Source organism: Triturus cristatus, chromosome 11, assembly GCF_964204655.1.
Source record: "Triturus cristatus chromosome 11, aTriCri1.1, whole genome shotgun sequence".
NCBI classification, from domain to species: domain Eukaryota; kingdom Metazoa; phylum Chordata; class Amphibia; order Caudata; family Salamandridae; genus Triturus; species Triturus cristatus.
Window position 1 is genome coordinate 61,227,533 of NC_140594.1, and position 15,814 is coordinate 61,243,346.

Sequence of the window (15,814 nt, forward strand, 5' to 3'; positions counted from 1 at the left end):
GATTAGCAAAGTGCTCGAGATGGGCGCTTCAAAGGCCTTGCTGCCTTGGTAATGCGACCCCAGCCTCTACTTCTAGCAGCAGATGGCAGCCCCTGGTTCAAACCCCACTTTTGGCAGAGAACCAGCGGGGAAACCAAGATAGAGCTGTGAAACCGCCTCTGGACCCACCTTTGCACCCGACGCCCCGTGGCATAATCAAAGTGAGCTAGAGTCCACCAGTGGCTGACCCCTACCGGGCTCTTCCTCGACGCCTACAGCCTGAATCCCAAGACTGAGCCAAAATATGAGGGCTTCATATATACATCTCTTGGGGCCAGCAACCTCACAAACCCCGGAGGACCTGGCTACCTTTTGGCTCGAAGCCCCTGGGACTCCCATGAGTAGAGGCTCTACTCAAAACCTACCTCCAATCCCTGGCAGCAGCCCGGAACCGCGAACCCAGCACACTCTGCACCAGCCAAGCCTGGCCAGTGCCGGAGTGAACAAAGACCACGAGGACGACCCCACGGCGACTGGGACTCTGAGTCCGGCACCCAAGGACCTCCCTCGACACTCCTGAAGAAGCCTGCAGCCTCAGAACAAGGTGCCCCCCCCTACCGCGATCAACAGAGGGTAAGATTTCCCGACACCAAAAGGCACCCCTGCACGTGGCGGCCCCCTGTGCCCAATCCCGGGGTACCTACCTATCCTCCAACTACCCAACTTACCTCTCGAAGTGGTGGTGGCACCTGAAGAATCCTCGTCCCCGAGCTTGCAGTCTTTTTCTAAACCGGAGATTTCCTATTGAAATCAATTGAGCGCCCGGAGGCTCAAAAGCACCCTGCACCCAGCCGCCCGGGTGGCCCTGGCAGTGAAAACTCTACACCTACCTACTTCCCCACTTGCCCTGAGTAAGTGACCAGGAGCTCAGCTCCCACAGCCACGTGGCTTGCCAGTCAGCAGCCACCAACCAAGGCCCCCCTATCAGTCATAGGATAACATTGGGCCTAACTCTCTCTGCACCCGGCCGCCCTAGAGTCGCTGAGGGTGAACCAACTTTTTCTACCTGACCCTGGGGGACCCCTGAGTCTATGCCCAGAACCTCAACTCTGCCAGTCGAGTACTTAACCGATAACTCTATTTTCCTCATAGGGTAACATTGACTGGCTTTTTCCTGAAATTTCTTCTAAGTGTCGACTTTTCAAATCTTAAAATATTCACCAAAAATCAGCCGAGTAACGAAAACAAAATTACTCACCTGCTCTTAGGTGAGCTCCCAGTGCTGGATCTTGGTGCCCAGCACTGACTCTGAAAAATACTTACAACTGTACTTACCCGTAACCCAATTTTCTTCCATAGGAAATCATTGACTGTTTTTCTGTGAAATTTCTTCTAAGTGTCATTTTCTGCAATCTTTAAATATTCTTCAAAAATCGTATAATATCTGAAAACTTAATTACTTACCTGTTTTGGATAAAGGTCCCAGTACTGGGTCTAGGCACCCAGTAATGGATTACAAAAGTAACGAGAACATACTGTACCTGCAACTTGAATTTTCTTCCATAGGGAATCATAGACTGTTTTCTTTGAAATATTTTCTAAGTGTCAACTTTTAAAATGGCTAAATATTGTTTAAAAATTATTACAGTAATTAAGTCGACTTTCATCACTTGATTCTGAGTACCGATCCAGGACTGAATCTAGGATCCAGTCCTGGAATTCCAAAAGTAATCTAAAAAGTAATCTGTGGCAAATAACTTGAAACTTCCATTGAACTCAATGCATTATTGTGTTTAGAATTGTGTTGCCTATTGCAACCACTTGTGACTTTCTACAAAAGTCAACTGCATATTGCAAAAGTATTTATATAAAGCATCTCATTCTGAGAAAGTATATTTTAATACCTATTGTTGGTTCTAAAATAAAACAAGCATATATATTTTATATATAAACCATTGGCCTAGAGTTCAGTTATTGAGTTTGTGAAACCATTTCCTGGCTGAGGTTGTGAAACAAATGCTTTACACTGTCCTCTGATACTGCCTTACTGCTCGACCAAGCTACCACTTTAGAGAGTAAGGTTATATCTAACTTTAGCCTCTGCCAAACCTCTGGGGACTGTGGACTCTGTACACCCTGTACCTATTTGGGAACAGTATATACAGAGCCACTTTCTTACAGGCATGCCTTTGAAGCTTCCCCCTGCCCATCCTGGGGTAGGACACCTAGCACCTCGCCCAGGATGTGCATTTTTGCAGGTCCAGGAGAGCGGGGGCTCTCCACCCAGGGGTCCAGCAACATGTCTGCTGTGTGACAGCCTAGGCAGCCTCTCAGACAAGACTTGGGTTGTAGATTAGGTTTCAGGGGGCATCTCTAAGATGCCCTCTGTAGTGCTTCGTACATTAAATTCCACACTGGCATTAATGCGGGTTTAATGTGCTGAAAGGTCTGATCCCAAACTTCTCAGTCTAAAGTGTTGCTATTATGGTGCTGTGGAGTTCGTGTTTGACGAGCTCTCAGCACCATATAATCTTAAATGGCAGCACTGCTCTTACAGTGCCCAGGAATGGACCTGGGTACTGTAGGGGCACAGGGCTCATGCTCCTGTGCCCACACCACTGGCATAGGGCACTCAGCTAGAGGGGTGGCTGATGTATGCCAGGGCAGTGTAGGTTGTAGGCATGGCACACAGGGATGTGGGCCATGTCGACTCTTGGTTTTGTCTTGTACCCAGACACTCAGCCTGCAAGGGCAGTGCATTTGTGTTAGGGTACAGGGCCTCTAAGGGTGGCACCATTAAGTGTTGCAGCCCTTAGGGGCCTTCCCTAGCCACAAGGCCCTGAGTACCTAGGGTACCATTTACCAGGGGCTGACATGTGGCCAGGGTTTGCCAATTTGGGTTTTAGGGAAGGAATATAGACCTGGGCCCCTGATTGGCGGGAGTCCAGGGCACACTCAGTCAAAGTAGATTCACAAATTCAGCAAAAAGTGGGGGCATACCATGCAAGAAAGGTGGCACTTTCTCACAAGCATGGTCACTAGATGGCATGTAAGACTGGACTTAAAGCTACGGGAGGTCTACGTCCTATTGATGGCAAATAATTCAGTTAAGATATCCTCTTAACAGAGATGCTTCCATCCCTGGCCCCACACTCCAATACCATAAAGATTGAAATAAAAATAGCCAACATAAAGTATATTTTACTTGACCAAAATCCTTACAAGGTACTTCTCATATGTTAAAGCTTATGATGATGCAGAAGATGCACTGTCCCAGAATGTACAATTAAGGTGTTGAGGGGTCCGTGCTCAGTAAGCAGAAAAATAAACGACCTTTCTTTTGCAGGCTTGTGTTTCACTAGAACATCCTTTTCACTTAAACTTCAGATTTTGGGTGGACCGTCACAGCCACTCGCCTCATATCCTACTATGACTTGTATAGCACACTCTGACATTGGTGATAATGCACTCTAGGTGAACCCAATTTCATAAGTTAACATGTTGAAATGTTGAGTACTCCTTGCCTATGGGGTAATCACATCTTGTTAAATTCACTGGAAGCAAACCTGTTGGGCAATAAAAGCACTGGCATAGAGCTGTATGGAAACCTTCTACACTTGTTGAAACCACTCGATCTCCAGTGTTTAAAGGATACATTCACAGCCCATCTTGGCGCTGTGGCTTTTTTTTATCCTCTATAGCTTGGCAGTTTAGTTTCCTAGATCTACGCTTCCCCTTTTTGGGGTTGATCTAGTTTCTAAACATATTGTCCAGTTTCTTGTGTCATGCATCCATGTTTGCCCATACCCCTCAGCGTCTAGGTGGGTCCTTGGGTGCCGGATTCGGGCTCACAGTCGCCGGGGGGGGGACGTCCTCTGGGTCTTTGTCCACTCCAGCACAGGCCAGGCTTGGCGGGTGCAGAGTGTGCAGGGTTCGCGGTTCCTGGCTGATGCCAGGGGTTAGTTACTTGCTTTGAGCAGAGCCACTGCTCGTGGGAGTCCCAGATGCTCCTAATGGGGATATCAGCCTCCTCGTCACTCTAGACGTGGAGGCACTCTACACTAATATCCTACAACAAGCCACCCTTACTGTGATCGAAGAGGTCCTACGTAAGGAAGAATGGACATCACCAACTCCGGTGTCCTTCATCATGGACCTAGCATCCTTGGCATTAACTGAGAACTTTTTCGGATTCAGGAATGAACTGTACCATCAATGCCAGGGGACTTCTATGGGCAGCACATTTGCCCCTAGTTTAGCCTGCCTTTACATGGCAGCCTTCGAGGAGGAAATCATTCAGAGTCCAAACAACCCCTTTAATGAGAATCTGATGTTGTGGAGGCGATTCATTGACGACATCCTTATCCTTTGGAAGGGTCCGATGAGCAGATGTGAAGAGTTCTGCTAATGGATTAATATCCAAAATCCTTACCTGAGATTTACCAATCACATCTCCCCCTCACACATTGCCTTCTTGGACCTAGATATCAGACTGGAGTCCGGAGTCTTAACCACTAGTCTCTATAAAAAACCAACGGACAGAAACAGCCTGTTGTTGTATAGCAGTCACCACCCCAAAGCACTGAGGGACAACCTGCCGTTCGGCCAGTTTCTCCGATTAAGGAGAAATTGTAGTTCTGTGTTGGACTACAAAACAGAGGCAGATAGCCTGGCCAATAATTTACAAGAGAGAGGGTACCCCCCCGCCACTATTAATAACGCCATGAAACGGGCAAGGAATAACCCTAGAGAGGTTTTACTAGAGACAAGGACCCGTGAACAAACCGATATCTTGACTTGTGTGACTTCTTTCACCCCATCTTCCAACAACATAAAAAAAGTCATTAAGAAACACTGGGGGATTCTGGCGGCTGGGGATCTGACTCTACCACAACCAAGGTTTGCCTTTAAGAGAACGCAAAACCTTAAAGATATTCTGATCCACACCAGACCCAAAAAAGCAGCGCAGAACACCCAGGCGACCCTGTGGGGTCTTCCACCAGTCACAGGACATTTCCCGTGTGGCAGTTGCACATCTTGTTATCAGACGATGACCGTTAAGGAATTGGCCTTATCTGATAATTTGACCTGGAAATTGAGACGTCACACGAATTGTAATTCTAAGAATTGCATCTATCTATTACAATGCCCTTGCGCTTTGTATTATATAGGGATGACGACAAGATCAATTAAGACACGCATCACAGAGCATAAAAGTAATATCAGATGTTCCAAGGAGACCACAAAATTGTATTGTCACTTCAAAGATCTCCATCACACAGCAGACTCCTTGAGATGGGTTGTCCTTGAATCACATCCAGGCATGCCACCACAATCTTTGTTCAGACTGGAACAAAGATGGGTCCATAAACTGGCTTCGGATACACGTGGTCTTAATGATGACATACCATGGGGTTCTTTAACTCACTAAAACCCACACGATACCTACATGTCAGTCCCTATCAGCTAGTTTGACCCAAGCAAGGGAGGAACATCATCACATAACACTGAGAGTGAGAGGGCATATCCCTATACTCCCATCACCCCATAACACTGAGAGTGAGAGGGCATATCCCTAGACTCCCATGATACCTATATTCCACTGTAATCCTACTAGCGAGTAATACCTCATTAAGGGAGGGGCACCATCTCCAAACTAGTGACAGTAACTGGGTAATTCCATTAATACTTTACAACACTTCTCTGGTATACACCGCCTGGTTGTAGTAACCTCACATATATTTTCTACCAAGCGCGTTTTTTCCATGACATCAACACACTAGTCGTGAGATTCACCCGGAGAACGACGCTCTGCAGCGCCTTGCTATATATTCTCTCAGGAATATCACATTATATATCTTCCCATCCCAATATGGCGCCTATAATCGTCCTCGATGACGAGACTGCCGTCGGCAGCATCATGTCAGTCCCTAATTCACCTATCCACTTGTAAGTCTGACGTTACTAGCTCTAGATGATAGGTGGTATCACTCGTTTATAAGACACATTATCATATATACTGGTGATAGTCTCATCCATACGACCTTACATACGAGCATTACCATTCAACAATGTTGAGAAGGATATAGTATATGATCATATGGTTTAAGCAAATGGTTTCTGATATTTGGAAGGACCCCTTGACTCCATCACGCCATACGCACTATTCATATCATAGTGACATACCCCTCTCCAAGATGGCACCCTTGTTTACCCTTACAACTAGACTGTCTGTTTATTCTCTCCGTCGGTATCCGGCGACCAATCAGCACCCACCTAGCCTTACGAGATTTACTCTTATCTGAACGGCGGGAAGCAGACTCCACTTCCCGGTTTCGGCGGAGCGGGGTAGGTCTATAAACCACCCTTGGGCGACTAAACTGTGAGTAGTTACATCGTGTTTTTTAATACTCTACCCCATGAGCTGAGACTCTCTCGGTCTCGGTGATCGGCGCACCGCGGCTGTTGGAGCGACCCGTCCCCAGTCCCCTTCCTGTCTCTCCGTGAGACGCCTGGGACGGGGTGACGGAGCGATCCGCGGTCGTGGTTCCTCCTGTCACGGGCACCACGGGGTGATTTGCCAGCTTTTTTGTCCTGATTGGACGAAGCGATTAGGCAGTATGCATCTTATTAGAGCATGAGCCCCTCGCTTGTCACGGGACCTGAGGGTTAGCTTGCCACCCCTTCTTTTTGTACTTAGCGAATAGGGAGCATACATCTCCCTCGAGCATGAGCCTCTCGCCTCTTTACTCTGTACACTTATCTACAGTAGGCAATTTCTCGGCACACCGCTGCACTTCCTTTGAAGCCTCCGAAGAAGCGATACAGCGAAACGCGTCAGGCATTGCAAAGGCTGCTTTAACCAACCTGCCAATACGAAGCTGTCCATACCCTTGACTGAGGCTGGTAACCTCCGCCGTTCTCTCGAGTGCTACTCAAGAAAGGACTACCACTCAGCGGCATACTAAGACGGCGGTCCGGCCGTCGAGAGAGCACCACCCCGTGTGAAAGGGGGCCGTGAGGTCGGATACACCGGCCCTGAAACGGAGGAGCGGCGTGGGATTGAGGACGTTTCTTCATGGCAGGGGTTCACTAAGGACTTTATCCCTGGCAGTAATTGTGCAAATGATAATTTTAAAATGGTGAAATAAATTGCACTACATCCCCCATAATGCCTATAACAGCATTTGATTTGATGCTCCAATCAGGGGCGTGTCATTGTGGGCCAATTAATGGGGGAGCAGGCACACCGCTGCACTTCCTTTGAAGCCTCCGAAGAAGCGATACAGCGAAACGCGTCAGGCATTGCAAAGGCTGCTTTAACCAACCTGCCAATACGAAGCTGTCCATACCCTTGACTGAGGCTGGTAACCTCCGCCGTTCTCTCGAGTGCTACTCAAGAAAGGACTACCACTCAGCGGCATACTAAGACGGCGGTCCGGCCGTCGAGAGAGCACCACCCCGTGTGAAAGGGGGCCGTGAGGTCGGATACACCGGCCCTGAAACGGAGGAGCGGCGTGGGATTGAGGACGTTTCTTCATGGCAGGGGTTCACTAAGGACTTTATCCCTGGCAGTAATTGTGCAAATGATAATTTTAAAATGGTGAAATAAATTGCACTACATCCCCCATAATGCCTATAACAGCATTTGATTTGATGCTCCAATCAGGGGCGTGTCATTGTGGGCCAATTAATGGGGGAGCAGGCACACCGCTGCACTTCCTTTGAAGCCTCCGAAGAAGCGATACAGCGAAACGCGTCAGGCATTGCAAAGGCTGCTTTAACCAACCTGCCAATACGAAGCTGTCCATACCCTTGACTGAGGCTGGTAACCTCCGCCGTTCTCTCGAGTGCTACTCAAGAAAGGACTACCACTCAGCGGCATATATATATATATATATATATATATATATATATATATATATATATATATATATATATATATATAATATATATATTCACTCAAAGACTCTTCAGAGCAGAAGGGAGAACAGTGCACCACAAAGTCTCTTCTGGCACTACGAGATCCAATCCTCGCACACACTACGTAGCACGCAGCCGAAGCAGAGTTCAGCCACGGCAGTGATGTGGACAGGGAGGCCAGCGCTCGAACTGTAGGAGGTATGGTGTGAGAAAGTGCCCTCTTTTTTGCATGTTCCTGCCCTTTACCCACCTGTAACACCACTAAATATAGTATTTAGAAGAATGGAACAGCAAGGGAATTCTAGAGATCAACGAATTTCAATATATGAGGGTAGAATGCCCTGTTCTGCCCACTTTTTACCATCTTCCAAAGGTCCACAAGGACATCAAAGTACCTCCAGGACGCCCAATAGTGTCTTCGCTGGGAAGTCTCCTGGAGAAAGCTTCCATTTATGTGGACTCTTTCCTATTTCCAATGGTAAAAGACCTCAGTTCATTCATCTTGGACTCAACCGACTTCATTCGCCAGATCCAGAACATCATTTGGGACAATGAACTATTGCTAATCACATTAGACATAACCAGTCTATATACCAGCATCAGACACTCGCAAGGATTAGCAGCTCTTGAGTTTTTCCTAAAGACCAGATCCCTGAAGTTTCAGGAACACAACAAGATGTTATTAGAAATAGCATCGTTTTGTCTACACAACAATATTTTTTTGTTTGCAGGGGAGCTGTACCTACAGATACAGGGTACCGCGATGGGCACGTGCTTCGCCCCCAGCTATGCGAATTTATTCGTAGGCTGGTGGGAGAAGCACGTGGCCTGGGCGGGCAGAAATGAAATCTGGCTAGACAAGATAGCTCTATGGACAAGGTACATCGATGACCTCTTCATAGTATGGAGAGGTACACGCACAGAGGCAGAAGATTATGTAAGATCTCTAAATGAGAACGAGTTGAATTTACAATTCACGAGTAACATCAGTGAAAAGGAGGTAGCATTTTTAGATCTCCTAGTCTTTGTGGCAGACAATAAGTTGTGTACTAAACTATATCGCAAACCCACAGCAGGGAATACTGTTTTGCACTCTTGGAGCCAACATCCCCGTAATTTAATCAACAGTATACCGTACGGGGAGCTTTTGAAACTCAAGAGAAACTGCTCCCGACCTGACGACTTCCTAGAAGCCGCCAATGAGTCCCTAGACAGATTCAGGGATAGGGGCTATACTAACAAGGTTCTGCAGGAAGCGACAGTCAAGGCAAGCAGCAGAAGCAGGCTAGAATTACTAGCTCAAAAACAAACAGACAAGAAGGAAACGGAAGAAGAGCAAGGTAAAGTTAGGTTAATCATGACCTACTCATTTGAAGCACAAAAACTAAGGAATCTCATCCAGAGAAACTGGAATATTTTACAAACTGATGGGGTTCTTGGGAAATTGATCCCTTCGGGTCCTGATGTCACCTATAGGAAGAGTGCTTCCTTAAAAGATATCCTGGTACGCAGCCACTTTGAGGACAAACCCCGGATCAAACCATTGACTACGGGCTTTTTTCCATGCATGAATTGCAAGGCCTGCAAGAATTGCAAAAAGGTTAAAGACTACTATATACCTGGAAAGAAAGATAGGAGGCCCATTGATAAATTTCTGAATTGTAACTCCAGCTTTGTGGTATACTGTTTAACCTGCCCTTGCGGGTTGCAGTATATCGGGAGCACAATACACCCAGCAAAGAAACGGGTATTAGAACATAAACGAGCAATAACCAACAGGGACAGAACATACCCAGTGGCGAGGCACTTTGCCAGCATGCACGAGGCTAGGAGTGACAAACTTACATACTTTTGCCTAGACCAGATTCAACCGGCAGAAAGAGGGGGAGATAGAGTCAAAACACTTAGGCAATTGGAGGCCAAACTCATAGTGGAACTACGTACCAGGATCCCGGGAGGGCTAAAACAGGAGGAGGAACTGTGGTCATTCATCGGATAAGTAGAACAATAGTAGAAACAATGCGCTGTACCTTTTAGAGCTTAACAAATGGGGAAAAGCAAAAACTATGAATAACTACCCAAAACAGAACAGACAGCAGTAATTGGAGTTTGCTCATTCAGAGCTTTATCTTGATTTGATTGGATCTTGACAATCCAACCACGTTGTCTACATGCCCACTCTATTCAGGGGTTTATATCATTAGATAAACACATTGGGGCACACTTTTATTAATTAAATGATCAGCAAGGAACGATCTGAGACAGGCTAAAGCTATATTGTGACTAATTCCATTTGAGGAATTGATTCAATGCTTTTCATTAGATTATTTTGTGAAAACGTGGTGTATAATGTGAGACTGTCATTCTGTCTAATAGTAGAGAATACAGTGTTAAAATGGCCGACATTTCCCCAAAGCAGCATCTGGTCTCTGCAGGACCGTTTTCTATTTTTATTTTTTATCACTGCACATTCTTTTTCTTTGATTGGAATCCCTGCTAACCAATGAAATGATTTGCTTATATAGGAGGTGTGAGCAGGGAATCACTGACATTGACGAAGGCCAGGAGGCTGAAACGCGTTTGTCAGTAACTTTATTGATCGTGTTTGCAAACAAATAAAATTCGAATAATTTAAAGTACTGGTTGGAGTGCGCAGCAATCTTTGAACTGTGGCTGGTGTGTGTATATATATATATATATATATATATATATATCTATCTTTCTCGGTGTAGAAGTAGGTTCCAATTGAACAGCTTCCGTGTAGTCCATCCAAGCCAGAAGGCGGAAAAAAAACATTCTGAGGGACAAAGCGTTCGACATGTGTAATACCTTGAGTGAATATATATATATATATATATATTCACTCAAAGACTCTTCAGAGCAGAAGGGAGAACAGTGCACCACTTGCGCATTGTTCAAAAATAAAAAGTCTCTTCTGGCACTACGAGATCCAATCCTCGCACACACTACGTAGCACGCAGCCGAGGCAGAGTTCAGCCACGGCAGTGATGTGGACAGGGAGGCCAGCGCTCGAACTGTAGGAGGTATGGTGTGAGAAAGTGCCCTCTTTCTTGCATGTTCCTGCCCTTTACCCACCTGTAACACCACTAAATATAGTATTTAGGTGGCACCCTGAACCTTGCTTCCTCAGATCCAGAAATGAAGGACCGAACAGCCGTGCAGCAGCTAACAAGAGGAAGACGCCCACTGACTTGTCCCCAGCCCTACTGTCCTGTCTCCCCTCGAACCTGCTCCTGAAAAATCCCGGTGTGTCCTGCAGCCAGCAACCTCAAAAACCCCTGAGGGACCTTCCTGCCTTCACTTCCAAAGACTGCTTCTCCTGTGAACACCGGATTTGTTCAAACTGCAGTTTCTGGCTCCTGCCGGATACCGCGAATCCACCCCACTCTGCACCTGCCGAACCCGGCCCGAGCTAGAGTGGAAATGCTCAACGAGGATGTCCCGTCCCCCTGGCAACCCTGACCTGAGATCCGGCGACCCCTGACCTGCCTCAAGCCTCCAGCCGACACCTACAGCCTAAATCCAGAAGGTCCCCCTGACCGCGACCCAGAGCTGTTTAGAAGATCTGACCACAAAAGGCACCAGACGCCCCACGGCCTTGTGTGCCCAAACCAACGGTGCCTAACCAACCCCTAACTTCCCAACTTACCTCTCGAAGTGGTGGTCGCACCCAGAAGTCCTTCGTCTTCCTGCCAGCAGTGCTTTTGCAAACCGGAGGTTCTCAATTGAAAACAGGGCACCCGACCTACAACCTCACGAGAAACTTCCCAATTATCCAAATCTTCCAAATCGCAGCAATGGCAGGGTGAGACATCCCAACCCTCAACATCTCAATCTTGCAGTTTGGCTCCTAAGGTCATAGAATTTTGATACCTCAGTCTACCTGAGAAATAAATGTATGTCTATTCTAAAAGAAGCAAAAATACCTATAACGAGCTTGCTATGCAGCAAAATGGAAGTGTTTTGTGCTTTACTGTGCAGCACAACAGATTTAACCCTTCTTTTTCAGCAGAACAACTATTAATATGCAACATGTTACATTTACAAAAAATCACAGCTAGAATACACCTCAGGATGCCAACATTTAGCAGCCATTGCTGCATATTTACAAAACGGGAAGCACTAATTACTTTTCCGTATTCCTGTAAACAAAGCATTCATGGAAGGATTAAAAAGGCATTCCACCACGTACACCTCCAATACCAGCGTAGAATCTAAACATTGTCTTAACACGACTTTTGGGGGCCACCATTTCAGCCTCTACCTAATTATCGAAAACAATTGTCGACATGTAAAAGGAGCTTTCCTTGTAGCAATAACATCCTTAAGAAGGGTCAGTAAAATACATGCCCTCACAATTGAAGAGCCTTATTTCCTTACCTTTTCAGATAAAGTACTTTTAGGCACTAATCCTAAATGTTTATCCAAGGTTATCTCGCCATTTCATTTTAACCAAACCTTGGAATTGCCAGATTTCTTTCCAAAGCCGTAAACTGTTGCTGAACGTTCATTACATACATTAGAAGTTAAAAGGGCACTTGTGTGCTATGTGGAATGTACTAAACCTTACATAAAAGCAAACCAGCTTTTTGTCTTTCAAATCCAACAAATGTAAACACTGTATCCAAAGCAGGTATAGCTAAAATGGATTGTTAAATGCATCCAAATTTGTTATGAAAAAGATTTTTAAAAACTACGAAATGTGCTAAAAGCTTATTCAACAAGGAAAAAAGTAACAACCATGGCTTTTTTAGGCAATATCCCTCTCAATGATATTTGCAAAGCAGCAACGTGCATAAACCCAAAAACTTTCACAAAACATTGTGTGGATGTTCGTTCAAGACAACAAGCTCTAGTTAGGCAAACAGTCTTTCATATAACTGCACCATCTCATCCCTAAAGCCACCGTGTGGAGGGGTACTGCTTTACAGTCTATGCATTGCATGTGTTTCTGCGGCCAACAAATGCTACAAATGGATTACCCTGTGAGCATCTATTTGTAGTGTGCAGTGTTGCAGATTCACATGCACCTTCCCACCAACTATTAGATGTTGACAGTACACATACAAAGCAGCATGTGTAACAGAAAATGCTTACTAAGCAGGCTATATCTTCACTTTCTTTATGGCAAAAAGAAAACTGAGTAATAAAGCGTTCAACATGCGCAATACTTCGAGAGGGAGGAGAAACGCTGATCATAAAGCTTCCTTGAGAGAAATCACTTGCAAAGTCTGGGCCCAACACTAGAAGGCAGAAGAATCCCTAGCATGTAAATCTTCAGCACTACACCCTACAAATAGATGCTTACAGGGTAAGTAACCTATTCCTTACCCTTTCTGCAAACTTTTCCCTAATTCAGACCTTAAGCCTGCTGCACGTGGGCATTCGTCATAAAGAATATTCTTCTCACCTTCCAAGTAGTTGATATTCGAGTTTGAACTATGTTATAGAAATTCCTTGCCCAAGACCTAGAACTCGCCTATAACAGCTGCTTGTAGATAATAGTTGATGTGCTGCCTAGTTTCTCGTTCAACTCGATCTCCATTTCTAGATATATATTTTGAACTGCGCTCATTCAAAAATGTAAAATGACAATTATAAAACTATTTTTGGATTCTCCTCATGCTGGAAATGTATAAAATTTGTGATTGTGTGAAAACATGTTGAAACATTGTTATAAAGGATTTTGATTTATACTGTCTCCTAATGTAGTTCAGTGCCTCTCTTTGTGACGTTTTTGCCTGTAAACATTTGTTTTATTTTCTCTTAGAATTTGTTATTAATCCCAATGGGAAATCTGAAGTTTGCATTCTGCATGAATATATGCAACGTGTGCTGAAAATTCGACCTGTTTACGATTTCTTTGAATGTGGTAAGTCTGATAACCTTTTAACTTTCTTTTCTTAATCCTGCCTAGCAGGGATTGCTTTCTGAAACGTATTTTTATTGCTCTGCTGCACAATTAACCCTGGATATAGTCCTCCTAAGCATTTTTCTCCCCATAAGGGCTGTATAACAATGTTCGAGGCATATGAGCCACAGATCACACACTTAGCATAGATCGCCATCTGGTGTTGGGCCCAGATGTTTACACTTGTTTTTGTCCTGGAAAAGTCTTTGGAAGTCACAGGATAGGTGACTCCTCCTTTGGACTATAGTGCGCATGGGCATCGGCTCCATCCTCAGATTGTTTTTTTCCGCCATTGGGCTCGGATGTGTTTGTCGCGCTCCAGTTTCGGAACTGTTACCGACTCCACTTTCTACGCGCAATCCTTCACCGTCTTGACAGTATTGTCTCGATCGCGAACCCTAATCGTTGCGCATCTCTCCAAATCGAAGTCCTCGATTCCGATCATCGACTAAGGCCTTCGGGCCTACCAGGACCTTCTCTTCTGGCTCATGGAAAGGACGCCGTTCAAGAAGTGTCCTCAATGTGGGTCGAAGTTTCTCCACACCGATCTGCATGAGGTGTGCAACCTCTGCCTTTCACCAGAGCACGAGGCTCACAAAGCAAAACGTACTTTATCTGTTCCTCCTAAAGCCCACTCTACATGAAAGATGGGGGCTTCAATGGCATTTTTAGGGAACATTCCCTTAGATGACCTCTGCAAAGCAGCTATATGGTCTACACCGCACACATTCACAAAACACTATCCTGTGGATGTGCAAATAAAACAACAAGCTAGTGTGGGCCAGGCTGTACTCCAAACACTATTTCAAACTACTGCAACAGGTACTGGTGGTCGCCGCTAGGGATGTGCACTGCTATACAATTTATGCTAAGTGTGTGATCTGCAGCGCATATGCCTCAAACGGAAAATTCTACTTACCAGTATGCATCTGTTCTTGGCATGTAGAGCTGCAGATCCACACACGCCCACCCGCCTCTCCGGCTACCTTTATCTGTTCCAGTACTATCTTATTTAGATACAGCATACATGGGTATCTTTATGTCTATTAGAAAACTCCATTTCCCTGCTGGCGAAAAACAATCTGAGGATGGAGCCCATGCGCACAATAGCCCAAAGGAGGAGTCACCTATCCTGTGACTTCCAAAGACTTTTCCAGGACAAAAACAAGTGCAAACATCTGGGTCCAACACCAGATGGTGATCTATGGTAAGTGTGTGGATCTGCAGCTCTACATGCCAAGGAACAGATGAATACTGGTAAGTAGCATTTTCCTTACATCCCAGCAATCTATCTGAGTGTCCGCGCTCTTCGCTTTGTGACGTATATTCTCAATGTGGTGGTCTGATATCCTTCACACGTAGGAGAAATACATGCAGCAACATTTTGTTACGATCGATCAAAAGTTGGTTACAAAAAAAAAAACACACGAACTGGTGAATCTTGGCAGCGACTAGTGACGGAACCTCATTCCACACATAGCTTGTGCATGTCATTTAGAGCAGGCATTGTGGGTCAATCATTGATACTAATCTGATAGATAACAGAGGGACAATCTGTACCACTCTCCTATGCGAGTCAGTGCTGCGATATAGGGCCAGGAGTGTTGTCGGTTACTGTCTTCAGTGTAAAAGAAGTGTGGTGACTGTTGTGTTGCGCCCTCCTCCAGGGTTTTGCTTTTTGAGGGCAGTAATTTGATACTGGACTAGAGCCATTAGGCGATTAAACGGAACTTGATATTTTTGTGCAGCGCGTAGTATTGTTTAAGGCTTAGTCGGATATTCTTTGAATTTGAACCCTTTACCAAGTTTCTGTTTATGTAGAAGCTTTAATACTTATGCTTTGGTAGGAATCCCATGGAAACTTGTTAGCCTGGAATACTTGTGCATCAGAGTGGCTTATTGCCTTAGTTGGTTTCCTCTCTGCTCTGAATTTGCTGTCATGTGTTTGCTGCTGTAATTATATTTGCCTAATGTCAGAAC

General features: G+C 45.4%; 1 protein-coding gene across 2 annotated transcripts in view; it reads left to right on the forward strand.

The window, feature by feature from the left end:
* DGCR8 (DGCR8 microprocessor complex subunit) overlaps positions 1 to 15,814 on the forward strand; it is a 288,096-nt gene that overhangs the window by 104,111 nt on the left and 168,171 nt on the right. For both annotated transcript variants that reach the window (XM_085636096.1, XM_085636097.1), the window contains one exon: positions 13,694 to 13,795. In XM_085636096.1, the coding sequence (XP_085492222.1) occupies positions 13,694 to 13,795 (102 nt within the window). The remainder of the gene's footprint in view (positions 1 to 13,693; positions 13,796 to 15,814) is intronic.